We start from the raw sequence: 27681 nt of genomic DNA on the forward strand, positions 1-27681 counted from the left end.
ACACTATCACAACACCAGAATCAAGTAATGGACAATACTACACATATATACTTGTTACTACACTATCACAACACCAGAGTCAAGTACTGGACAATACTACACATATATACTTGTTACTACACTATCACAACACCAGAGTCAAGTACTGGACAATACTACACATATATACTTGTTACTACACTATCACAACACCAGCGTCAAGTACTGGACAATACTACACATATATACTTGTTACTACACTATCACAACACCAGAGTCAAGTACTGGACAATACTACACATATATACTTGTTATTACACTATCACAACACCAGAGTCAAGTACTGGACAATACTACACATATATACTTGTTACTACACTATCACAACACCAGCGTCAAGTACTGGACAATACTACACATATATACTTGTTATTACACTATCACAACACCAGAGTCAAGTACTGGACAATACTACACATATATACTTGTTACTACACTATCACAACACCAGCGTCAAGTACTGGACAATACTACACATATATACTTGTTATTACACTATCACAACACCAGAGTCAAGTACTGGACAATACTACACATATATACTTGTTACTACACTATCACAACACCGGAGTCAAGTACTGGACAATACTACACATATATACTTGTTACTACACTATCACAACACCAGAGTCAAGTACTGGACAATACTACACATATATATTTGTTACTACACTATCACAACACCAGAGTCAAGTACTGGACAATACTACACATATATACTTGTTACTACACTACATTACTATATATCTATATATGTGATTCTATCAACAGATCTCTGACAACACAAACTCCTACACATCACTTAAATCAGAGTAAAGCTCAACCATTAAGGATCTAAAGATGAAAACAGCAGAGACATCAACAGCCTGCATATCTGATGAGAGCAGAAATTGAAATGTAGATTTAATCTCCTCTCCTCCCTCTTCTCCTCCTTCTTTTATTCATGCCGAGCGAGGCCACGCCTCCCTCCTTTCACTTGTCACTGCATCTGTGAACAGTGTCTGCACTGGTCTGTGTGGGGGTGAGACCAGCTCCTGCTCACAGCGAGGACGGGATCCGAGGACGGGATCGAGGACGGACGGACGGACTGGACTGGATGGTTCTGGAGCGACCGGGAACAGGTGAGTGTCTTTTGATTCCCGTCCTGAGTGTCCCTCAGTGGGTGAGGACCTGCTGGAGAAGGTGGAGCTGGAGCTCTGCCCTAGTTTACACTTGAATGCTCTGATTCTGTGAGACTCCAGCAGTGTTGCTAACAGCAGCACTTATCTCTGACAAACTATTACAACTATCTGCTCGGGATCAGCTGCTGGAGCAACTTGCTGTCACATGATCTGCTCACATGTATCTATTGTGTGTCTGGGATATATTTCTGCAGGATAATCCTCTGAGTTTCTCCAGAATGATATTGAAATCAAAGTGTTCCGTCTGTAAAGCCATCGCTTGGATTTAAGGGAATGTTTCATTCATTGGTCGACGACAATGTGGTCAGAGTCAGTGTTGTGTCAACACCTCCGCGGGTCAAACGTCCGTGTCATCAGCTGCTCAGACCAGAGGAGGTTGGAAAGATATCGCTCTGACATGAAGGCTGAAATATTTATGGCGCTGACAGCTGAACGACATGTGCTCGCAGCTATATAGGAGGAAGGATAAACAAACGCCAAGAGAGAGATGAGATAAGTGGAAGTATGAGGCTCCACAGATCTGTTCTCCCAGCATCCATTATTTATCGCTACACACTCTCGCATGGAAGCTCTAACCTCACTTCAACTGGCCTCCTTTCTTCGCTCGGAAATACCGAAGGAGGCTCAGGTCCACCTGTCACTCAGTCAACATGTCCAGATGCTGAGCGTCAAGTGAACTCACCAGCCTGGACGTTTGTCCAGATTCATCTGGAAACTCAAATCCAGCTGATGAGATCTGTAAGTAAGTCATTATTATTTGTAAAGATCTTTCAAGACCAGGGTCACAAAGCGGTTGAACAATCAAAACAATACACAGTTAAAGTGCAAACTTTAAAGGTCAAGACAACATAAAGACAAACACAGGAGTCCCAGACAATCAGGGAAAAGCACAAATCAGAATCTTGAGATGTTTCTTGAAGGAGTCAGTAGATCATCAAACACAGATGTTTCTTGAAGGAGTCAGTAGATCATCAAACACACATGTTTCTTGAAGGAGTCAGTAGATCATCAAACATAGATGTTTCTTGAAGGAGTCAGTAGATCATCAAACACACAGATGTTTCTTGAAGGAGTCAGTAGATCATCAAACACAGATGTTTCTTGAAGGAGTCAGTAGATCATCAAACACACATGTTTCTTGAAGGAGTCAGTAGATCATCAAACACACATGTTTCTTGAAGGAGTCAGTAGATCATCAAACACAGAGATGTTTCTTGAAGGAGTCAGTAGATCATCAAACACACAGATGTTTCTTGAAGGAGTCAGTAGATCATCAAACACAGAGACGGTTCCAAAGCTTAGAAGGATTTTTCTCCTCTGGTCCGGAAGCGTGGAGTGTGACTACAGATGGAAACAGTTTTTGAATGTGGCACCGGTTTTGTAGATGCATTGAAGCGTTAATGTGTTGTAAGATTTGCAAAGTGAGAACTTAAAGTAGCATCTGTAAAGTAAAATCCTTCTAAGCTTTGGAACCGTCTCTGTGTTTGATGATCTACTGACTCCTTCAAGAAACATCTGTGTTTGATGATCTACTGACTCCTTCAAGAAACATCTGTGTTTGATGATCTACTGACTCCTTCAAGAAACATCTTAAGACGTTTTTATTTGTTGAAGCTTTTCCTTGATTCTCTGAGACTCCTGTGTTTATCTTGACCTATTAAGTATATATTTTATCAATTATTGTTTTCATTCACAAGCGCTTTGTGACCCTGGTCTGGAAAAGCGCTCGACAAATATAAATGACTTACTTACACTAACATCTAAAGTACTGGTGAATCAGCTTAATAAAGACTCTTGTATCGTCACAGTTAAAGTTAAAAGAACACATTTTATATTATATATATATATATTTTTATTATCTTGACACATTAGTTTTTATCTTAACGTCATTCTCGATTGACAAAAAAGAAAGGCAGTTTTTGCCATATTTGAATACACAAATATTGAATGAATACTTTAGCTGGTTTGTCTCTGTTTGAGCCTCAATAACGTGACCATCAGTCAAACTGTTCACAGAAGAACAAATAACCTGCAGAATTGATCAGTCATTTTGACCAAAACAATTACAGCTGAAAATCACCGGGAAATAACAACAAGTTGTAATGTTGTCGTAAACACCGACATCAGCTCTGAGTGTTGACTCATTACTCTCGGAAACAAAGAGTCAGATTGTGAATCACAAGTCAGGAGTTTGATGAATGCGACACTAATGAGTGTTTCTTTAATCAACAATACAATTGTTAACAGAACCTTCTCTGCGACTCACTGTTCTGTGGAATCATCTGAAAACTGTCCTCGAATAAAACCAGACCTTAAGTTTATGTGTTTTTGAAAACAAACTCTACAACCGTCAGAGACATTGATGCCGATGTGATCTTGACAACAGTCTCGCGTCTCATATTGACGCCGAACAAAGAGCCTCACAGTCGGGGAATAAAAGGAAGCGCCGACCTTGAGACCTGTTGATGTTTTGCCGCCGTGCTGTGAATTCATAAGAAGCTCATGTGAGACTCGCGGCGACAACGAGCCGCTCGACACACCCGTTTGTAAAATTGTCCGGGAAAACATTGAGGGAAGTCGGTGAAGCGGCGGAGACGCCAGCATGAATATGGATTGTATGCTAATGTCCGGGCCGGAGCAAAGAGCTGCCGACGGGAGCCGAGGACACAAGCCAGCATCGTGCGCCTCTCGGGGGGAAGTTCTGAGGACAAAAGCGTTGAGGATGTGACGCGATCGCAGCAGTGACAGGAGGCAGGTTTGAAGGTGAAACGTATCTCCTGTGACTGCAGCACATTCTGCTGCTTCACTTTCAAAAATGACCTCATTTGAGTTTCGTGACAGAGTTTCTTCATCAAACGTTGAGTTCGTTCTCACATCCTGGACTCACTCGTCTGTTTGGTGGACTCACTCGTCTGTTTGGTGGACTCACTCGTCTGTTTGTTGGACTCACTCGTCTGTTTGGTGAACTCACTCGTCTGTTGGTTGGACTCACTCGTCTGTTTGTTGGACTCACTCGTCTGTTTGGTGGACTCACTCATCTGTTGGTTGGACTCACTCGTCTGTTTGTTAGACTCACTCGTCTGTTTGGTGGACTCACTCGTCTGTTTGTTAGACTCACTCGTCTGTTTGGTGGACTCACTCGTCTGTTTGTTGGACTCACTCGTCTGTTTGTTGGACTCACTCGTCTGTTTGTTAGACTCACTCGTCTGTTTGGTGGACTCACTCGTCTGTTTGTTGGACTCACTCGTCTGTTTGGTGGACTCACTCGTCTGTTTGTTGGACTCACTCGTCTGTTTGTTGGACTCACTCGTCTGTTTGGTGGACTCACTCATCTGTTTGGTGGACTCACTCGTCTGTTTGGTGGACTCACTCGTCTGTTTGTTGGACTCACTCGTCTGTTTGTTGGACTCACTCGTCTGTTTGTTGGACTCACTCGTCTGTTTGGTGGACTCACTCGTCTGTTGGTTGGACTCACTCGTCTGTTTGTTGGACTCACTCGTCTGTTTGGTGGACTCACTCATCTGTTTGGTGGACTCACTCGTCTGTTTGGTGGACTCACTCGTCTGTTTGTTGGACTCACTCGTCTGTTGGTTGGACTCACTCGTCTGTTGGTTGGACTCACTCGTCTGTTTGTTGGACTCACTCGTCTGTTTGGTGGACTCACTCGTCTGTTGGTTGGACTCACTCGTCTGTTTGTTGGACTCACTCGTCTGTTGGACTCACTCGTCTGTTTGGTGGACTCACTCGTCTGTTTGGTGGACTCACTCGTCTGTTTGGTGGACTCACTCGTCTGTTGGTTGGACTCACTCGTCTGTTTGGTGGACTCACTCGTCTGTTTGTTGGACTCACTCGTCTGTTTGTTGGACTCACTCGTCTGTTTGGTAGACTCACTCGTCTGTTTGTTGGACTCACTCGTCTGTTTGGTGGACTCACTCGTCTGTTTGGTGGACTCACTCGTCTGTTTGTTGGACTCACTCGTCTGTTTGTTGGACTCACTCGTCTGTTTGTTGGACTCACTCGTCTGTTTGGTGGACTCACTCGTCTGTTTGTTGGACTCACTCGTCTGTTTGTTGGACTCACTCGTCTGTTTGTTGGACTCACTCGTCTGTTTGGTGGACTCACTCGTCTGTTTGGTGGACTCACTCGTCTGTTTGGTGGACTCACTCGTCTGTTGGTTGGACTCACTCGTCTGTTTGGTGGACTCACTCGTCTGTTTGTTGGACTCACTCGTCTGTTTGTTGGACTCACTCGTCTGTTTGGTGGACTCACTCGTCTGTTTGTTGGACTCACTCGTCTGTTTGTTGGACTCACTCGTCTGTTTGGTGGACTCACTCGTCTGTTTGTTGGACTCACTCGTCTGTTTGTTGGACTCACTCGTCTGTTTGTTGGACTCACTCGTCTGTTTGGTGGACTCACTCGTCTGTTTGTTGGACTCACTCGTCTGTTTGGTGGACTCACTAGTCTGTTTGTTGGACTCACTCGTCTGTTTGTTGGACTCACTCGTCTGTTGGTTGGACTCACTCGTCTGTTTGTTGGACTCACTCGTCTGTTCGGTGGACTCACTCGTCTGTTTGTTGGACTCACTCATCTGTTTGGTGGACTCACTCATCTGTTTGTTGGACTCACTCGTCTGTTTGTTGGACTCACTCGTCTGTTTGGTGGACTCACTCGTCTGTTTGTTGGACTCACTCGTCTGTTTGGTGGACTCACTCGTCGAGGGTCTTCATCCCTCTCTTCATGTCACATTTCATCCTAGAAGGAAGTATTTCAGGAGTTTGTTGTCCTGGATGAGTAACTGCAGTGATATTATTATTCATTTAAGTGAATTCAAGAAGGTTCTTAATTCGAGGTTTGTCATTATTTATGGCTCAGAGTCTCGACACATTAGACTCTGTGTTGGTTCACGTTTGTTGACCTACTTTTCACAGCAGTCGAGCCAAGAAATCAGGTTTCCTGTCGGCAAGTGGACAAATACAAATGATCATTGGTTAACATAATGTTGTTTTTTGGCTCAAAGGCTTTTGGAAACTTTTGCATGGCAATTATCCCAGCTACCAAGGGCAAGAGGCAGGGCACTACATGAACCAGTCCAGCTTGTCAAAGACACAAACACAAACAAACTGTTCACAAAAACAACAGTACCCTGAGTAAACCCACACAAGCACAGATAAATCATTTAAATTCAACACAGAAAGACCAAAGGTTTCCTCGAGGTGGAAGTGAACCAACAACCTTTTCCCTGTGAGACGGTCGCGCTAATGACTAGCAAAATAAATTAATTTTCAGGACAAATTGTTCAGATCTTTGTAGTGATTATGGATTGTAATCCATCTGGATCCGCACATATTTCAAAGTATTTGTCATGAGTTTGAGAGAGAGTTTCTGTTCTGCTCCATCCCTGGCCGACTGTGTGTGTTGTGCGAGCAAGTAGTAGATGCTGAAGACGTCCATCATCTTCTGTGAGCGTCTCTACATCTCAAAGTATCGATTGTCAACATCATGTCGTCACGACAACATTCAATGTCTCCACATCTTTGTGTTATTCATGTAAAGTCTTGAGACGCGTGGGCCTGATACTGTACGTGTGAGCAGCAGTTTAAGGGTCCAGCAGCATGAAGATCCTCTGGGCTGCACGTGTGCGAGATACCCTGCAGACTCCGGTCCTCGCCAGAGAAACCTTGTTGTTGTCCAGTTAAATCCTTGTTTCTGACCCTTTAACATCCAGTCGACTCATATGAATCTGTCGCCTCCTCCTCTGATCTTCGTCCTGGTTCTCTTCAGAACGATGGTGAATCATTTTCGACGGCGTTCCCAGTGTTTGCTGCGAGCAGTGAGATCTGGAGATCCGGGTCCACGGATCTGGCTTCAGATCAAACACATATTTCTCCAACAGTTGCTCTGCGTGATAAGAAGAATCTCATTACCAGGCCTGTAATTATTCCCTTAATGGTTTCATCTGCAGGATTTTTATCAGGACGACTCGTGAAGAAACAGAATCATTAGCGTTTCCCGATAATCATGTGGCGTGAGATGTTGCTCAGGTGTTTCTGTTTGGACCGAACATCATCTCAGGATCGATATGATGATGACGGAGCATCAAGATTACAAATACATTCAGGATTTATATATAAATATAAATATCAACTTCAGTTTAGCAAATGTTCAACAGAGTTCAGTATTTGAGTCTCAAGAGTTGCTTCAACCTTTAGTTTAGTTTTTTCTTGTTTTGTCTGAATCTCTACAAAATGAACATCAAACATTAGGTACAATTTTATTGTTAACAATAGTTATTTTTTACAATTAAAATGCAAATAATGCATTTGTTCATTTTTGTGGCAATTAAACTTCCAGCCTCTAGATGGCAGCGGTCATTACATCCTCCACAGCTGAAGCAACAATGATGACTGAGGACGAGAGGATGCAGTGAGTCATGTGGTCTTTAAATACTGCAACACCAGAGTCAAGTACTGGACAATACTACACATATATACTTGTTACTACACTATCACAACACCAGAGTCTAGTACTGGACAATACTACACATATATACTTGTTACTACACTATCACAACACCAGAGTCAAGTACTAGACAATACTACACACATATACTTGTTACTACACTATCACAACACCAGAGTCAAGTACTGGACAATACTACACACATAAACTTGTTACTACACTATCACAACACCAGAGTCAAGTACTGGACAATACTACACATATATACTTGTTACTACACTATCACAACACCAGAGTCAAGTACTGGACAATACTACACATATATACTTGTTAATACACTATCACAACACCAGAGTCAAGTACTCGACAATACTACACATAAATACTTGTTATTACACTATCACAACACCAGAGTCAAGTACTGGACAATACTAAACATATATACTTGTTACTACACTATCACAACACCAGAGTCAAGTACTCGACAATACTACACATATATACTTGTTAATACACTATCACAACACCAGAGTCAAGTACTGGACAATACTACACATATATACTTGTTACTACACTATCACAACACCAGAGTCAAGTACTGGACAATACTACACATATATACTTCTTACTACACTATCACAACACCAGAGTCAAGTACTCGACAATACACATATATATATTCTTTTTCATATATATATATACGATTCACCAGACCGATGTACGCTCTAGGGTTGACGGAATACTTTTTTTTACAAGAACATCTCAAGGCCAAAAGAACCAACACAGAAAAAAGCCAAAACTTTCTAACAAAAACAATAAGGTTAGAGATTTTAAAAAAGGACGTTGAGGAGATTTAACAAAATAAAACACTTAATATGACTGTAATTCATTGATGTCTGGTACAGTAGAGTTTAAAAATACTCTAAGTCCTGCTGTTATAATCTTGCGAAGATGGTCTTATTTAAAGATATTTTGTTTCCAGTGCTGGTCATGCTTGGTCGCGTCGCTGCTCACCGTCCTCCTGCTCACGGCTGCTCAGGCCTCCGGGTGTTGCACTCATTGTGCTGCTTAATAAGCTTTATGGTATTACAGATCTGGGAAATTGGATTTTCTCACTGCACCAAAGCGGTGGGATTATGGGTTTGAGTCTGGGCACCAGTCGCCTGTGACTGACCCGGTTTATTTAACCGGGCCCAGGCTGTGAGTTTTTATGTAAACATTTCAATTCTTTCTGTGGAAACTTAATGCTCACATTCTGTGTTGAACGATGTTGTTTCCAAGTGACCAGAGTTTGCTCTTCACGTCTTTAACCAGTTGAACCGTCACCAGATCCTGGCATCAGACCTTCACTGGACGGGTCTGGAAGTTAATAGGTTAGGTTAGGTAGAACTTTATTGATCCCTCAGCAGGTCTCCTTCGGGAAATTGTTTTTTTCCAATTAGACACAGCAATACAGCAATTATTCATGAATATAAAAATAAAATAAGAACAAGAACCAAGAGGAATAAGAGAAAGCTCAAGATGATACAATCTTAGTCTAAAGATAAAGAACATAGATCAAAGACGAAGGATAGAAAGATTAACATAGAACAGAATGTCAAGAAGTCAATGCCATCAGAATATTGAAAGGTTAAATTTATTTAAATTATTCAATATTCGTTATAGTTTAATTTCAATGATTCAATATTTTTTAATTTCTAGCATTTAAATTCAATATCTTTTTCTTTTGAGGCCTTTTAATTCAATATAAAAAAATACGAAGCCTTTTAAAGTCATCATAACAGAGACACCAGACAAAAGCAAACGAGCACCGAGTCACTGGATCATACATAAACGATCAGGTGACGTCATCACTGCTGCATCACTTTAGATACTTTCATGACAGGATCAACTTTGTTTTAACGTCTGGAGTTTAAACATGTTGAAGTAAATCACCATCAATCAGTAGATTCTGACGTGAAAGGATTGAAACAAACAATAGTTCACTCTGATCCTTCAATACACGACACTTTGTTGACGCTCAACCTACAGCCTCTGATGGTTCAGTGAGTTAATGTGACGTCTCGTCTTTTGGAGTCGCAGGTTCGAATCCTGCTCTTTTGTCAAGCGATGTCATGTTTCAGAATGATCTCATATCTGGTGAGACTGACTCTCTTCATAACGTTTGTTCCGTGAAAAAATCACATTTCTTCTAAATAAATCAAAAGTATTTCCCTTTTCGTAATCAGAAAATTAAAACATCAATAGAGACTTTATTAACAGTTTATAATCGTTCTTTTCAATCTTTTAAAACCATGATTGCGAAACATTTCAAAGAAAAAAAAAACGTGTTTCCTGCCGCGATGCTTATCATCGTCTACATCACTGATGTGTTGACAGACGGGTGTTTGTTTCTCCCTCTTTCTATCAGTGATTACATGAGCTCAACAGGATCATAGAGTTTCAAGACCAACAAAGACACTTCTTCATGCTGGCGTGTGTTCTTATACGTTCTTTGACTGTTTCCTCCTTGTTTCGATCCCCAAATAATATGTAGATTATTTTATACTTGTGGTTTTTATCAACACAAACTTATTTTAGTGACACACACCAATAGTTTTGTTGCCTCAAGTTGTTTACACGCTGTTGACTGGAATCATTTTCCTCAACTGTTGTTCAAGAGGATCTAAAACTGAATATAGTTGAACATCTTTCCTAAGATAAAGTATATTTTTCATCACTTTCACTGATTTACTGTTTGTAACCGTGATTCTTAGAGATCCGTCTTATTCTGATGCTGGTCGTTGTTGAACCTCGATGTTCATCTGATGAGTTTAAGCTGAATTTATGAACTTGTATGAATCAATCTTTTGTTATATAACAAACCATGTTGTGTTGTTTGTGTGTGAAGATAAATGAACCATAATTATCTCAGTCAGAATCTATTGTCATCGACATAGTTCAACCAAATGAAAGTTCATCATCCAGACGGTGAAAATGACGAAGTAAACATATCAAAGAAGGTTAAAAAGATGAATAAAAAGTAAGAAACAAAGAAGCAGCAGAGGTCAGAGGTCAGAGGTTTTATCATATTGTCTCGTTATTAAAATATTTTTTTCAAGGTGCTCTGATATGCGAACAAATATCTTTATTGTTCCTTATTTGTGTTTATTCACTTCACGTATTGCTGAGAGTAGAAACTGATCCTGAGTCTGTTTGTGTTCGTGGGACCTGAAGCGTCAGAGGGCGGCAGGTGAACAGGTGAGGAACAGGTGAGCAAGGGTTCAGGATGTTGGAGGCAGCGACAGGTCAAGATGTCAGTCAGGGTGGGCAGAGGTCAGAGGTTGATGACCCTCCGTAGTCCTGTCGCTGTGGTGCAGTAACATTAGGTTCTACTGTAGGACAACACTCTGGATGGAGCAGCAGTAGAAGGACAGCAGCAGCTTCTCCTCCAGGTTGTTGTTCCTGAGGATCCTCAGAAAGTCAAGTCGTTGCTTGACCTTCTTGACTATTGTAGTGATGTTTGCAGTTCAGGAGAAATCCTCTGAGATGTGTGAGCCAAGAAATCTGAAACTCTTTCCACAGTCTCCATTAATCCGGAGGGTTTTTTTCTCACTCGTCACTTAATTCACTTTGGTTTGTTTCGGAGACGACTTGTCGGTCGTTTTGAAAAGAAGTAAAAAAAAAACGGGTTTTGCGAACCTGGCACTTTAACTGATAAAAGTGAGAAAGTAAATTGAATGAAGCAATAATTATGTTTTCAGCTGAACTGCTTTAAAATAGTGTAAATCATGTGAGTTCACAACAGTTGTTGCTTCACATCTGATAAAGCGAACAGGAAGTAGATGCAGAACATCCTCCTCATGTTATCGTCTAGATCCACCAATCGTAGGCGAGAAGCTGCTGATGGTGAAGAGATTGACATCATGAAGCAGCTGCAGAGTCGACTCTCACTCACAGACGCAGACATGACTGCACTGATCCTGCTGCTGGTGACCTTCTTCTCCAACAACATCCTCGCTGAGATCCTCAAGATGAAAGGATACCCTCATCACTTCATCCTGAACGAAACGGCTGATGACGTCTGCTTGATCTCCAGATGGATCGGTGAGGAGAAGAAACTTCTGTGGAACTCTTTACAGCATCATGACTCCAGTCTGCAGACAGAAGCTTCTTATACAACAGACCGTCTGAAGGTTTCAGACTCGGGTCAGTACCAAGAACAGTGCTGGACCCAGAACAAGGTGACGCACAAGAGAAACTCCACTCTCCTGGTTTGTGACACACGAAAGATGAGAGATAAGGACTTGTACCCTTATGTTGGACAGACACTGGAGCTGAACTGTGATGGTGTGGGACCAAACCTGAGTGTCCAGTGGGCTTTACCTCAATATAACCCCAGAACAAGACATATTGAATTAGCTTTAATCGATGATGAAACATCTTCAATGTACAAACTAAAGCAAGAGAAGAACAAAACATCTCTTCTGGTAACGTTTGACAAAAGTTCTGGTTGGTTCGTTTATTACTGTCTGGAGAAGAACCATCAGAGCTGTGAACTACTGGAACATTTGTATGGTTCTGTTCAGCCAAATTACATTCACAGCTCGGTGGGAGAGAGTCTGGAGCTGAACTGCTCTGACATCAGTGAAAACAAACCACACGTGTGGTACATTTATTCAGTCACGAAAGATGAACAGAGTCACAACTACACTCTGAGGTTTCCATCACTGACCTTGAACCACACAGGTAGTTACAAGTGTCATCGCAGTGATGAGGATTATTATTATTACTTCCTGTATGTGTGTCCTGAGTCCGACCCGCCTGCTGATGTGTTCTTCACTGGAGGAGAAAACGTGATTCTACAATGCGGCGACTGGAAACAGCCTGAGGACATTGACTGGTTCATGAAGACAAACAGAACTGAAGGAAGAACATCACGTGTATCATATCGTGGACAAAAAGACAGAATCGTTCTCTCCAACACAAGCCTGGTGATCACTAACATCTCTCTGGAAGACAGTGGAGAGTTCTGGTGTGTGGTTCTGAAAGACAAACGTTGTGTATTCACATCTAAGACCCTTATAATGTTCAGAGAGCCAGAGGTTGATCACCAACAAGTGAGGTCTGTGGTGTTCAGTGTTGTGATCTTCATGATGTGTGTTGTTGTCGCTGTTGTTGTTGTTGTTGTTGTGGTCTGGAGGAGCAGGAGTAGAGAGCAGCTCCCAGTACCTGTGGAGGAAGTGGAGATGTTGGAAGTGTCTCCAGCAGATGTTCAGCCAGAGACTCTCTGAGGGGTCAACATGATCCACGAGTGTTTGGATGAATCTATCTTTGACTGTTTGTAATCATTGTGACTCTTGTTTCCTCTTCAGTGTCAATAAAGTTTAACCATTAACATCCAATAAAAGACTCCAGTTTTCTTTGTGTAGAAATGAAGTCGATGAGTTTACGTCACATATTATTCTTTTTTCTTCCTGTTTTCCTTCTTTCTGCTCCTCAGTCTGGTTCTGTTTCTCAATCATGTCTCTTTTTTTCAAATATTTTTTCCAGAAAACAAGGTCAATAATCTCCTTTTTAATCTCCTTCTCTGATCACATCAACAACTGCTTCAATAATGATGGATTTGACAAGAGAACCGTGTGTTTCTAAATGTTTCTCATTTTTCTGAACAAAAGAAAAAAACATTTCTACATTTTTTATTTATTTTTTGTTACGTAATCTGTTATTTTGAAAAACTTTAACCGGAAGTTCATTGCTTTCGGCGCGAGTGTCAAAAGGCAGAAAAGGTTCCATTTACGAGTAGAAACTCTTGGTAACATGAGAGACAAAGATGTTCCAGAGAATCCAGTGTCGACGCTTGATAAGGAGAACAAAGTGGTTCTTTAATGTGTGTTTGTAACATCTTTACCTTTGTTGATAATGTTGTTTATTCTCTTCAAAATCAACTTCTGCTGTGTCAGTAAACATCAGTAAAAAGTCTGCTAGTTGCGTTAAATCGATGGCATGTACGGCAACAGTTCAGACGACTGAACGTTTTTGAATTGTGCGTCAAGCACCGGGTCGCTGCTCATGACACCGATTGACTTGATGAACTGCATGAATGTCAATGTTTTTATCGTACAATCTTCAATAATCCTGGACCCGTCTAAGATAAATACAACCTGATTCTGTCCCCGATAAACCCAAACATAGCCGACCTACTAACGTGTCACACGAAAATAATAATCATATAAAACATGGAATTTATCCTGGAATGAATAAAAATCCAGATGGAAAGACAAGTGACAAGATATTGCTTTAGAATTTACAGACACTCTTTTCACAACCATATACAAATTAAACCAACATATTGTTCATATCATTTATTTGATGTTGTCCATGTGGTAGTTTTTAAACATTATACAGGATGTACCTCAAGAAATTGACAATATCTGAGATATATTTGTGTCTATATATAATTAGAAATCTGGGACACCCAGTATTTTCTTTGCGCCGTGAAAACTATGTAAAGGAGGAAACTCTAAAAACATAAAACATAGTTTCCACTGCCAGACGTATGTGACATTTTGAAGCCTCTGCTCTCGTACCTTCTGTAAAGAAGACTCCCTTCCTGTCCTTATGTTTAATGGCGTGTGAGATCCTGTCTGCCGGCTTCATTTCTCTCACTGACAACTCAACACCTTAAACTTCAGCGCGATTGTAGAAACGTAGCAGAGCATCGAGCGTGACCAGAACCCTGGAGTAGCAGGAAGTCAGTCAGAAGTGAGGGATGAAGGAAGACAGCGGGAGAGACAGGTATCCATGGCTAGAGGTTTTCATCAGCAGCCGTCACGGCGTCTCTCGCTCGACTCTTAATTGGGCGCCTGGCGATGTTCGGATGTTCCGTCCCACCTCAATTAATCAGGCCTGTGAGAAGACGTCCAATCCACGTCATCCTGGGACACGAGCTTGTTTACCCGTCGGTCAGACTGTCAGGATCAACCTCGTCAGACTCTCTTTCACGCCGACACATAAAAGAGCAGCAGCTTCTAATTGAGTCTTTTGATGTAGAATCACTTTCTGGACCGACGGCAACAAAAAACGAGGTTTTCTTCATGCAGGACTATTTTTCAGTAATAGATGAAAATCTGTCACATCTTTTCTCCGCCTCTAAAAATAGGACCTTCCTCATCCGTCCTGCTTCCTGGGTAATCGCCGTCTTCACGCGCTGTCACTTCTTGATGTATCATTGGCTTCTTCACGTCAAGGACGAGGCCAGGTGCCTCCTTTCCTCTCGTCTTCCACGCTTGTCACGCCTTCTGTCACCCGGCGCGCCTCACATCCCTGGCGCCGCCGCTGCGTTCAAACGAACGAGAATGAAACAGAAGTGACGACGGCGGAGGAAGGAGACGCCTTCAAAGTCCTCTGTGTGTCTGGACGTCAATTTGACGTCGACTTGTGTGGAGAACGTTGTTTGGTTTTACTCCCACAGAGAGCGACAGGCACAGGTGACGAGTTCCACGCCTGTCGTGGACGTTCAGCAGCTGCGATCGCAGACGTGACTCGGCAGCAGATCCACGTGTATTTTTGGCCTCGATATGTTAGAGAACGTGAACGTGTACGACGTCACATTATTGTTTCGGATCTGACGAGACGTTAACACAATCGATGTGAGGTTGGTATCGTCTCGTATCGTCTCGAATCGTCGTGTCTTCACGGAACAATGTCGTGGAAAAGATCCGAACACGAGGCAGCAGGAGACATGAAGACGTGGGAGATAATCTCCTGCAGCTCAGTCTCTTGGGACATAAACCTTTTTGGTTCCAGTTTCATTACATTTGGATTAATTTCTCACAAATCTTTCTTTGGAGAATCCACTCAGCCTAGTTAATACTTCCTGGTTCATCTTCTCCTTCATCACATCCGCAAACCTGGTTTTCTTTAAACAAACTTCTTCCTTCACGACTTCTTCCACAACCTCCATGTTCCTCCTTATCACGTGTCTGAACATCTCGTCGTAAACTGTTAATTTCTGATCCGGTCGTTCGCATTCACTCCCAACACTGATCATACAACACGGCAGGTCTCAGACTCGCTTTTAATCAGAGCTCAGCAAAGTGACTGTGGACGTTAATGTAGAAATGTTTCTATAAAAGTGTCTTGAGATGTTTCTTGAAGGAGTCAGTAGATCATCAAACACAGAAGTTTCTTGAAGGAGTCAGTAGATCATCAAACACAGATGTTTCTTGAAGGAGTCAGTAGATCATCAAACACAGATGTTTCTTGAAGGAGTCAGTAGATCATCAAACACAGATGTTTCTTGAAGGAGTCAGTAGATCATCAAACCCAGATGTTTCTTGAAGGAGTCAGTAGATCATCAAACACAGAGATGTTTCTTGAAGGAGTCAGTAGATCATCAAACACAGATGTTTCTTGAAGGAGTCAGTAGATCATCAAACACAGATGTTTCTTGAAGGAGTCAGTAGATCATCAAACACACAGATGTTTCTTGAAGGAGTCAGTAGATCATCAAACACAGATGTTTCTTGAAGGAGTCAGTAGATCATCAAACACAGATGTTTCTTGAAGGAGTCAGTAGATCATCAAACACAGAGATGGTTCCAAAGCTTAGGAGCAACAGTCTGGAAGGATTTCTCTCCTCTGGTCCTGAAGTTCAGGAACCATCAGTAGATTCTGATCCACAGACCTCAGAGCCCGAGCTGGGGTGTAAGTCTGGATCAGATCACTGATGGAAGGTCTGACCATGAATAGATCTGAAAGTAAGAACCAGAATAGAGCGGCTCAGAATTCTGGCTGCAGAGTTTTTTATGAACTGCAGACGAGACAGTATCTGTTACTATAGTCCAGACGAGAAGAAACGAACGCATGGATTATAAGATCCAGATCATGTTCTAACAACATTTTCAAACAAAGTTTTGTAGAAGCTTCGTGAGGTTTTTCACCTAAATATAGGTAAATAAGCTTCTTCAGGAGGATATTAAACAAATGAGTTCTTTTCTCCTGGAGGCTATAAAATCATCTGCATGTCTACAGATGGAAGCGACAATTAAGCATCACTAACATCACACTCGAAGGTGACAAATCGCACACAGTCTCTTTAGTGGAAGACATCAGTCACACGTGGAATTACTGTCGCAGCTCTTGTGATGACAGTGTTGCCATATGTCGGTGTTTACTGCTGCATCACCGTCTTTTCATTCAACGCAGATGTGTCACCGTCCTCGGGGCGAAGCATCTGGACGGAGAACGTCTCGTCGCAGCTGCTGAGGGAGTGAATCAGAATTTCAATTGAAGTCAAAGTGAAGGAGAGACTCAGTTGGTTGTTGAAGATCCTCATATTTATTTGTTTGTCAGACTCGTCACTACGTCCTCGGTTCAATTCAGACATTTAATTCTCCTGTTGACACTTGTGTATCCAACACACATTTCTTCACTTTATAGCAGTTTTGTGTACCTTAATATTTTTGTACTACAATAACTAAATCAACTTAAAACTAGTTGACTGACTATTATACCGTGACTTAAGGTGTTTTGTGTGATTTTTATTTTCACTGTAAAAGTTGTTGATGGTGTGAACATGATACATATCTGCTGGTTGCGGTGGGGGGTGTTAAGGTTCAAAAACAAAGTTAAAGTTATGTTATTTACAAACAAAAACAAAGTTAAAGTTATGTTATTTATCAATAAAAGTCTGGAAACACAACATTCATCAACTGCTACGAAACGTGACATGACAACTTTTGCCATGTTTAGCAAGTGCTCATGGGAAATGTGGTCTCCCTTCTAAACACTACCACTGTAGTCCACTGGCGTCGCTCGACTAAATATCGCATAGAATCGTTTTAAATGAACACAATAACTGTGTTAGTTTCAATAAGGACTTTATAACGTCAAGAGTTTGTTCACATCTGTCGGCGTGTTTGTTGTTTCGTGTGCGTCCAGTTAGGAATGTTGTTGCCGCACAGACTCACAGACTCACAGACGCACAGACTCACAGACTCACAGACGCACAGACACACAGACTCACAGACTCACAGACGCACAGACTCACAGACGCACAGACGCACAGACTCACAGACGCACAGACTCACAGACGCACAGACTCACAGACGCACAGACGCACAGACTCACAGACGCACAGACGCACAGACTCACAGACGCACAGACGCACAGACTCACAGACGCACAGACTCACAGACGCACAGACTCACAGACGCACAGACGCACAGACTCACAGACGCACAGACGCACAGACTCACAGACGCACAGACGCACAGACTCACAGACGCACAGACGCACAGACTCACAGACGCACAGACTCACAGACGCACAGACGCACAGACGCACAGACGCACAGACGCACAGATTCACAGACTCACAGACGCACAGACGCACAGACGCACAGACTCACAGACGCACAGACTCACAGACGCACAGACTCACAGACTCACAGACGCACAGACGCACAGACTCACAGACTCACAGACGCACAGACTCACAGACGCACAGACTCACAGACTCACAGACTCACAGACGCACAGACTCACAGACGCACAGACTCACAGACGCACAGACTCACAGACGCACAGACTCACAGACGCACAGACTCACAGACTCACAGACGCACAGACTCACAGACCCACAGACTCACAGACGCACAGACTCACAGACGCACAGACGCACAGACTCACAGACTCACAGACGCACAGACTCACAGACTCACAGATGCACAGACTCACAGACTCACAGACGCACAGACTCACAGACCCACAGACTCACAGACGCACAGACTCACAGACTCACAAACTTACAGACTCACAGACCCACAGAGTCACAGACGCACAGACTCACAGACGCACAGACTCACAGACCCACAGACTCACAGACGCACAGACTCACAGACTCACAGACGCACAGACGCACAGACTCACAGACTCACAGACGCACAGACTCACAGACCCACAGACTCACAGACGCACAGACTCACAGACTCACAGACGCACAGACTCACAGACTCACAGACGCACAGACTCACAGACCCACAGACTCACAGACGCACAGACTCACAGACTCACAGACGCACAGACTCACAGACCCACAGACTCACAGACGCACAGACGCACAGACTCACAGACGCACAGACTCACAGACTCACAGACGCACAGACTCACAGACCCACAGACTCACAGACGCACAGACTCACAGACTCACAGACGCACAGACGCACAGACTCACAGACTCACAGACGCACAGACTCACAGACTCACAGACTCACAGACTCACAGACTCACAGACGCACAGACTCACAGACCCACAGACTCACAGACGCACAGACTCACAGACTCACAGACTCACAGACGCACAGACTCACAGACGCACAGACTCACAGACCCACAGACTCACAGACGCACAGACGCACAGACTCACAGACTCACAGACGCACAGACTCACAGACCCACAGACTCACAGACGCACAGACTCACAGACTCACAGACTCACAGACTCACAGACGCACAGACTCACAGACCCACAGACTCACAGACGCACAGACGCACAGACTCACAGACTCACAGACTCACAGACTCACAGACCCACAGACTCACAGACGCACAGACTCACAGACTCACAGACTCACAGACTCACAGACGCACAGACTCACAGACCCACAGACTCACAGACGCACAGACTCACAGACTCACAGACGCACAGACTCACAGACGCACAGACGCACAGACTCACAGACGCACAGACTCACAGACTCACAGACGCACAGACTCACAGACCCACAGACTCACAGACGCACAGACTCACAGACTCACAGACTCACAGACGCACAGACTCACAGACGCACAGACTCACAGACTCACAGACTCACAGACTCACAGACGCACAGACGCACAGACTCACAGACTCACAGACTCACAGACTCACAGACGCACAGACGCACAGACTCAGACTCACAGACTCACAGACTCACAGACTCACAGACCCACAGACTCACAGACTCACAGACGCACAGACTCACAGACTCACAGACTCACAGACTCACAGACGCACAGACGCACAGACTCACAGACTCACAGACTCACAGACTCACAGACGCACAGACGCACAGACTCAGACTCACAGACTCACAGACTCACAGACTCACAGACGCACAGACGCACAGACTCAGACTCACAGACTCACAGACTCACAGACTCACAGACCCACAGACTCACAGACTCACAGACCCACAGACTCACAGACTCACAGACTCACAGACGCACAGACTCACAGACGCACAGACTCACAGACCCACAGACTCACAGACGCACAGACGCACAGACTCACAGACTCACAGACGCACAGACTCACAGACCCACAGACTCACAGACGCACAGACTCACAGACTCACAGACTCACAGACGCACAGACTCACAGACTCACAGACGCACAGACTCACAGACCCACAGACTCACAGACGCACAGACTCACAGACTCACAGACGCACAGACGCACAGACTCACAGACTCACAGACTCACAGACGCACAGACGCACAGACTCACAGACGCACAGACGCACAGACTCACAGACCCACAGACGCACAGACTCACAGACGCACAGACGCACAGACGCACAGATTCACAGACGCACAGACGCACAGACTCACAGACGCACAGACGCACAGACTCACAGACTCACAGACGCACAGACGCACAGACTCACAGACTCACAGACTCACAGACGCACAGACGCACAGACGCACAGACTCACAGACTCACAGACTCACAGACGCACAGACTCACAGACGCACAGACGCACAGACTCACAGACTCACAGACTCACAGACTCACAGACTCACAGACGCACAGACGCACATACTCACAGACGCACAGACTCACAGACGCACAGACGCACATACTCACAGACGCACAGACTCACAGACTCACAGACGCGGGATATAAAGACACAGTGAGCAGCTGCTGGACCGTCCCAATATTGAATAAGCCTGGAAACCTCCCGTCACCTCCAGGCTGGTGCTCCAGGGGTTCACCCTCCTGACAATATCATCCTGTGAGAAAACGATTTGGCTGATGTCGCTTCGAGGCAGAAGGTGTTTCTCTAACAAGAAGAAACGATCCCAAGGAATGGTTTGTTTACGTCAGCCTTGGAAAAGTTTGTTTTCTCAGGATGTGCTCGTGGTGTTGAGACCATTTGAAAGGAAGGAATCATATAAGTTAATAATAATAATAATAATAATGTTATTATTATATAAATTCTTGCTATTTGTGTGATTGTACGTGTTGTGTTATTTAAAGAGACTCTTCATGTCAGTCGTAGCCTCCTGTCGTTCAGATTATAGACTCTATGATGCTCAATTGTGTGTCTGTGTGTAGTTTAAATGTTCTCCCTGTGTTGCGTGGGTTTACTCCGGGCACTCCGGTTTCCTCCCACAGTCCAAAAACATACAGAGGCTGCTTGAGAACTTGGGGTAATTGTCTGTAGGTATGAGTGTGAGTGTGAATAGTTGTGTGTCTTTGTGTGTCCTGCGATCGTCCGGCATCCTGTCCAGGGTGTCCCCTGCCTCACACCCGTAGAAACTGGTATAGAATTATAGAACAAGCTGCACAGAAGATGAATGAAATGTTAAACTACGTTGAATCTTTTTTAAAACAACATTTCTATTCATGATAATGTCTTGACAAAAATGTTTTGTCATCATTTTAATTGAAAACCAGGAGGGGGCGCTATGATGGGGATGGTGGGCTCATGGTTTCATCAACGTATGGTTGTTCACAGCAGACGAGACGATGTACGGTGAACATGTTCACGGCAGACACACAACAGCAACACACGTGTTAATCCAGCATCTGTTCACAGTAAAATCTTCCTCCTGAGCTTCCTGTGATCCACATCTTCACGTGTTCACTATTCTACTCTTGAATCTATTCTGTTTCATGAAGCTTCCAGAACCTCCTCGTACTTCCTGCCAAACACAAGAGCTTTGAGCTTCTCTCTCATGTCTCGGTGACGCAAGCTCGTGCCGGCAGTGACTGATGTTGTGTTGGTAAACTATTCTGTTTGAGGCTGATCTCCACGTCAAGAGTCAGGACTTCACTGGCCTTTCGTTCTTTCCTTCAATCTTTCAACCGAGCAACGCTCTTGGAGTCGACATCCTTCCTGCAGAGTCTTCTTTACTAAGAACTTGTTGTGTTACCATTAATTCCTGCTCACAACCGTGCCCCACAATGCCTTCTGCTCTCTGGTGCAAACACAAAGATGTTCTGTTGTAACATTGTTTAATCAGTTATCGCCGAAGCACTCACAGGTTTTGTCTACAGTGGGTGTCGATGGCGTCGATGTCACCTCCTGCCAACCTGCAGCAACACACTGAGACACAGGTTGGAAGTCTGGAAGGATTTCTCTCCTCTGGTCCGGAAGTTCAGGAACCATCAGTAGATTCTGATCCACAGACCTCAGAGCCCGAGCTGGGGTGTAAGTCTGGATCAGATCAGTGATGGAAGGTCTGACCATGAATAGATCTGAAAGTAAGAACCAGAATTTTAAAATGATCCTGAAAGAAACTGGCAGCCAGTGAAGAGTTTGAAGGAGAAATGTGAGTTCTTCTACTAGAGCGGCTCAGAATTCTGGCTGCAGAGTTTAGTATGAACTGCAGGCGAAACACATCCTTCTTGTTAAGACACTAAATAAACTGTTACAATAGTCCAGGCGAGAAGATACAAACACATGGATTATAAGATCCAGATCATGTTGTGAAAAACATTTTCTTAAGTTTAGAGATTTTTCTCAGTTGAAACGGTTTCTGGTCAGTGTTGAAGGTTTGATCTTCAGCCCTTGATCCTGTCGCTGCATAAATGTTCTTTCAGACCCTGGCACATGTCGCTGTAACTCCAGGTTAGAAGCTACATCTTTATCACACTCTGGTTAATTGTCCTTTAACAATGAAGCACGGACAGTTGAGTCGCTCGTAAAACTCCTTCTCCTGTCGTATTATCCTATCATCCGGGGATGGAACGTCTGTTTTATGTGGACCTGACTGGGGAATAGATTCCATTTATATTTCATGCATTTCCCCTTCCATGTTTAGCGATGAGAGGAATCCATGAGCCTCTCCTCGTGTACCTGATTGACCTTTTGTTGGGAGTGATCTGTAGTTAAAGGTCATCCGTTGATCCCCTCCCCCTTGAAAACAAGGGGATACCGTTTGTCCCGTCGATGCTTAGGGAGGGAGGTCTGTTGGATTCATCTCGGTGTGGAGGTGAGAGTTCAGGCGTGTGAAGTAATGACTCTATTAGCAACAGATGAACCTCTGACCTCACAGTAATTGAAACATCTGATGAACTTCAGTCGTTGCTCCTGAATCCTTCCTTCGATGGAGAGTCTAACGTATGGTCACAACAACAACAATAAACAAGTCATCGACTGGTAATTGTTAATTAAAGTCACTGCAGGAAAGACTTTCTGTCCCGGTTTTATATCCACGATGTTGGATTCATTCCCACCGCGATCCGTGACCGATGGTGGCCACGAGGTGGGCGACGGCGTCACGAATACAGGCCACGAAAGTAATCACAGTCCTTCCCCCGGGATCTGAGCCTGGATTCCATTTCACCATCTCTGCCGATGCTTTTGTGCTGCGCCTCCCATGGGGGGCGCCGTAGTCTGAGTGGGGGTCAAGATCCGTCGGATGCTTCTCTGACACCCGTCTAATGAAGGGGGTCCTCGCCCGGAACCTTGTGGTGATGCAGGAGGGGGAGACCAGGATGGATTTAAAGGTCATTTCTCAATTTCTTTTTTTAAAAGCAGGATTACGTTATAACTCCACGGTTGGATCTTCAATGTGGTCTTTTAAATGTAAATGTGTGTGTGTGTGTGAAGGGTATCTGATTCCAATCAAAGGGGGGTCCGACCTTCAGGGACACCCACTGAGGATCCTGCCCAGTAAACCGATGAGCGCCTGATCAATCTGCGGCCTCATTAAAAGGCTGCCATGCTCGCGGTAACCTGACGCCGGATCAATACTGTAGCACCACAGAGACCCTGGAAGCTGTTAGGCTGCTGGCACTGTCAGGACCCGGCGGGCCGCATGCCAAGGAGTCCCTTTGTGGGCCACTTAGTCTCCTCTCGTGATCCCAAACACAGGTCAGGCCCGACAGATGGGTCCGTCTGGGCAGCTGTCCCGGACTCCGAGGCGCAGGAACCGGTGGAGTCTGGTCTCGCAGACGATGACGGACGACTCGAACCTGAACCTGCGACTGCGGTTTCATCCGAGACCTCGTTCGCTTCCTGCGGTCGGTTCTTGTGGCGCAACACGGGACGACCACATTCAGCCTGGTTCAGAGGTTCATTCGAGACGACACTTCAGCACCGACTGGCAAATATCCCACCATCCCCGCTGTGACGAGCAGCAGATCTAAATGGTTCCCCGCGGCGAGCAGCGAGTCGAGCGACTGGTGAGAGCAGACGTGGTCGTGAACAGAGACTCTGCTGGTTCTGCTCAAGACTGGCTGTGTGTTACAATCTGAACCGTGTGTGTGTCTTACAGAGGGTTGTGCGTCTCTGAACTCACAGTAATCCGTGGTTTAAAGGAGGCCAAGGAGGGTGAGGGTCCGGGTCGGGGGGCTCACCACAGAGAATGGGAGGGTTAACACTAAAGCGGGGTGTCTTTCTTAACCCCCGTGTGTGTGCTTAACACACAGATTATAACACACACAGAAACACACTTTAATGATGGTGAAGCCTCGATATCTACGACCGTCTGCATCAAGAGATTCATCTTCTAACACGAGTCTCTGGAACATTGATTATTGATCCCAAATATTTGTGTCTAATCCCAGAGAAGTTGTCAGAATGAGTCAAATATGTGTCGAACATCTGTGATTATTTCAGTCAGTTCTGACGTCAGAGCAGAACCTGCACCTGAGAGGAGATGTAACAGCTCCAGGTGAAGCTCAATGGTGTCACAGGTGAAAATGAGTCGATGATGTGTTTGTTATTTTGAATCTTGTGTTTGTTAGAGAATCAACTCGTCCTTTCTTTTCTCAGCTCCTTGTTTACAGTCACTTGTTGGGTTAGAAATGATCTTAAAGGGAAAAAACACAAATTAAAAAAACAATTTCTGTGTTGCTAAAAATACTTTTTTTTATTAATTTGAAAAATATCGCAAAAGCTCAGCGATTTAACCACAAGAATCTATAAAAAGTTGTTCATTCATTTATTTTCTTTTGTTTAATATCTTTTAGGACATAAATCAGAAATATATTATAACTCAAAAAGGTGAAATGGACCTTAAACAGAATCAAAATTCTAACTAATTGTCGACTTGGATTAATCTGTTCTTTTTAGACAAAAATGTTTGTTTATTTTAATGTAGCGACTGGAGCTCAGTCGTCTTCAAAGCATCCAAACACCTTCAACCTGCTCGACTGTATCGTCTTGTATAAAGAGGAGGAATTTTACGAGATCTATTTTTAAACGTTGATCTAAGGTCTGTTGCTACTGGTTTATTGAATGGATTGTTTCCACAAATGACGCTCTGAGCCTCTGAGGACGGATTAATGCTGTAGAATCAGGTCTCGTTAGTCATTTCTTTTCAACAGAAGAGTAATTAAAAAATCACTCGGAAGCCATTAAAGTCAGCGCTAATGTTTGGACGGACCCGCGGACCCCGGCTGATTTGTTTGTAATCCATTTAGCTGAGAGGTGACACATGGTGGGGGGGCTTTGCCAGCGGTCATTGGGAGGCAATAAGAAACAGCCATCACTCCGTGGGTCGTCCCGTCCACCCGCTCGCTCGCTTGTCTCAGCTGTCAGCGCCGGCCTAAAGGACGTGTCGCTCTCACTCCTACAAATGGCTTCTGCATCTCAATGGCGCAGGAAAAGGTAGCGACGCTCACAGACTGCAAATCAGACACATTTTCTCCTGACGTCTGAATGTAGGGACTGATGTGGACACATGGAGGCGCCGACAAAACTCTATTGACATCATTCTTTAATGCCTGGAGGTGGAGCTCCAACCCCCGCTCGGGGACAATCGGGCTCTGTGTGTGTGTTTGAGCAGCACTGGGGTGCAGGAGAGGAGGCGGGGGTAAATGTCGTGACCCCGTTCTCCTCACGGAGCCCCCCCAAAAAAAGGCTGCAGACCACCAGGATAGCCGTGCATGCCGAGCAGTTGCCGCTGGAGACGGAGGACACGGTGGACGTGAACGACGCCCCGAGGCCTTGAGACTCAAAAGAGCTGCAGGTTTGATGTGATGTTTGGCTCGAGGTGATGAAGAACATCTTCAAGGACTCGTGGAACCTCAGGGGACGTCAGGCCGGTCCACGAGTGGAGGACAAAACACCTTCGGAGTGTGTGTCGTGGAGTGTGTGTCGTGGAGTGTGTGTCGTGGAGTGTGTGTCGTGGAGTGTGTGTCGTGGAGTGTGTGTCGTGGAGTGTGTGTCGTGGAGTGTGTGTCGTGGAGTGTGTGTCGTGGAGTGTGTGTCGTGGAGTGTGTGTCGTGGAGTGTGTGTCGTGGAGTGTGTGTCGTGGAGTGAGTGTCGTGGAGTGAGTGTCGTGGAGTGAGTGTCGTGGAGTGTGTGTCGTGGAGTGTGTGTCGTGGAGTGTGTGTCGTGGAGTGTGTGTCGTGGAGTGTGTGTCGTGGAGTGTGTGTCGTGGAGTGTGTGTTGTGGAGTGTGTGTTGTGGAGTGTGTGTTGTGGAGTGTGTGTCGTGGAGTGAGTGTCGTGGAGTGTGTGTCGTGGAGTGTGTGTCGTGGAGTGTGTGTCGTGGAGTGAGTGTCGTGGAGTGTGTGTCGTGGAGTGTGTGTCGTGGAGTGTGTGTCGTGGAGTGTGTGTCGTGGAGTGTGTGTCGTGGAGTGTGTGTCGTGGAGTGTGTGTCGTGGAGTGTGTGTCATGGAGTGAGTGTCGTGGAGTGTGTGTCGTGGAGTTTGTGTCGTGGAGTGTGTGTCGTGGAGTGTGTCGTGGAGTGTGTGTCGTGGAGTGTGTGTCGTGGAGTGTGTGTCGTGGAGTGTGAGTCGTGGAGTGTGTGTCGTGGAGTGAGTGTCATAGAGTGTGTGTCGTGGAGTGTGTGTCGTGGAGTGAGTGTCATAGAGTGTGTGTCGTGGAGTGTGTGTCGTGGAGTGTGTGTCATAGATTGTGTGTCGTGGAGTGTGTGTCATAGAGTGTGTGTCGTGGAGTGAGTGTCGTGGAGTGAGTGTCATAGATTGTGTGTCGTGGAGTGTGTGTCGTGGAGTGAGTGTCATAGAGTGTGTGTCGTGGAGTGAGTGTCGTGGAGTGAGTGTCATAGATTGTGTGTCGTGGAGTGTGTGTCATAGAGTGTGTGTCGTGGAGTGAGTGTCGTGGAGTGAGTGTCATAGATTGTGTGTCGTGGAGTTTGTGTCGTGGAGTGTGTGTCGTGGAGTGTGTGTCGTGGAGTTTGTGTCGTGGAGTGTGTGTCGTGGAGTGAGTGTCGTGGAGTGTGTGTCGTGGAGTGTGTGTCGTGGAGTGTGTGTCGTGGAGTGTGTGTCGTGGAGTGTGTGTCGTGGAGTGTGTGTCGTGGAGTGTGTGTCGTGGAGTGTGTGTCGTGGAGTGTGTGTCATGGAGTGAGTGTCGTGGAGTGTGTGTCGTGGAGTGTGTGTCGTGGAGTGTGTGTCGTGGAGTGTGTGTCATAGAGTGTGTGTCGTGGAGTGTGTGTCGTGGAGTGAGTGTCGTGGAGTGTGTGTCGTGGAGTGTGTGTGTCGTGGAGTGAGTGTCGTGGAGTGTGTGTGTCGTGGAGTGAGTGTCATGGAGTGTGTGTCGTGGAGTGAGTGTCATGGAGTGTGTGTCGTGGAGTGTGTGTCGTGGAGTGTGTGTACTGGAGTGTGTGTCATGGAGTGTGTGTCGTGGAGTGTGTGTCGTGGAGTGTGTGTCGTGGAGTGTGTGTCGTGGAGTGTGTGTCGTGGAGTGTGTGTCGTGGAGTGTGTGTCGTGGAGTGAGTGTCGTGGAGTGTGAGTCGTGGAGTGAGTGTCGTGGAGTGAGTGTCATAGAGTGTGTGTCGT

At 44.9% G+C, this 27681-nt stretch overlaps 2 protein-coding genes across 3 annotated transcripts in view; both read left to right on the plus strand.

The window, feature by feature from the left end:
• Positions 1–1072: 1072 nt before the first annotated feature.
• The window catches only part of sulf2a (sulfatase 2a), a 60745-nt gene continuing 34136 nt past the window's right edge, over positions 1073–27681 (plus strand). For both annotated transcript variants that reach the window (XM_087801187.1, XM_087801188.1), the window contains exon 1: positions 1073–1160. The gene's annotated coding sequence lies outside the window, so the exon portion shown is untranslated. The remainder of the gene's footprint in view (positions 1161–27681) is intronic.
• LOC148069879 (uncharacterized) lies at positions 11850–12952 on the plus strand. Its single transcript, XM_087801446.1, has one exon. It carries the CDS (start codon positions 11951–11953, stop codon positions 12950–12952), a length of 1002 nt encoding a protein of 333 aa, XP_087657572.1. The 5' UTR covers positions 11850–11950.

This window comes from Callionymus lyra, chromosome 10, assembly GCF_982586985.1.
Source record: "Callionymus lyra chromosome 10, fCalLyr1.hap1.1, whole genome shotgun sequence".
NCBI lineage: Eukaryota > Metazoa > Chordata > Actinopteri > Syngnathiformes > Callionymidae > Callionymus > Callionymus lyra.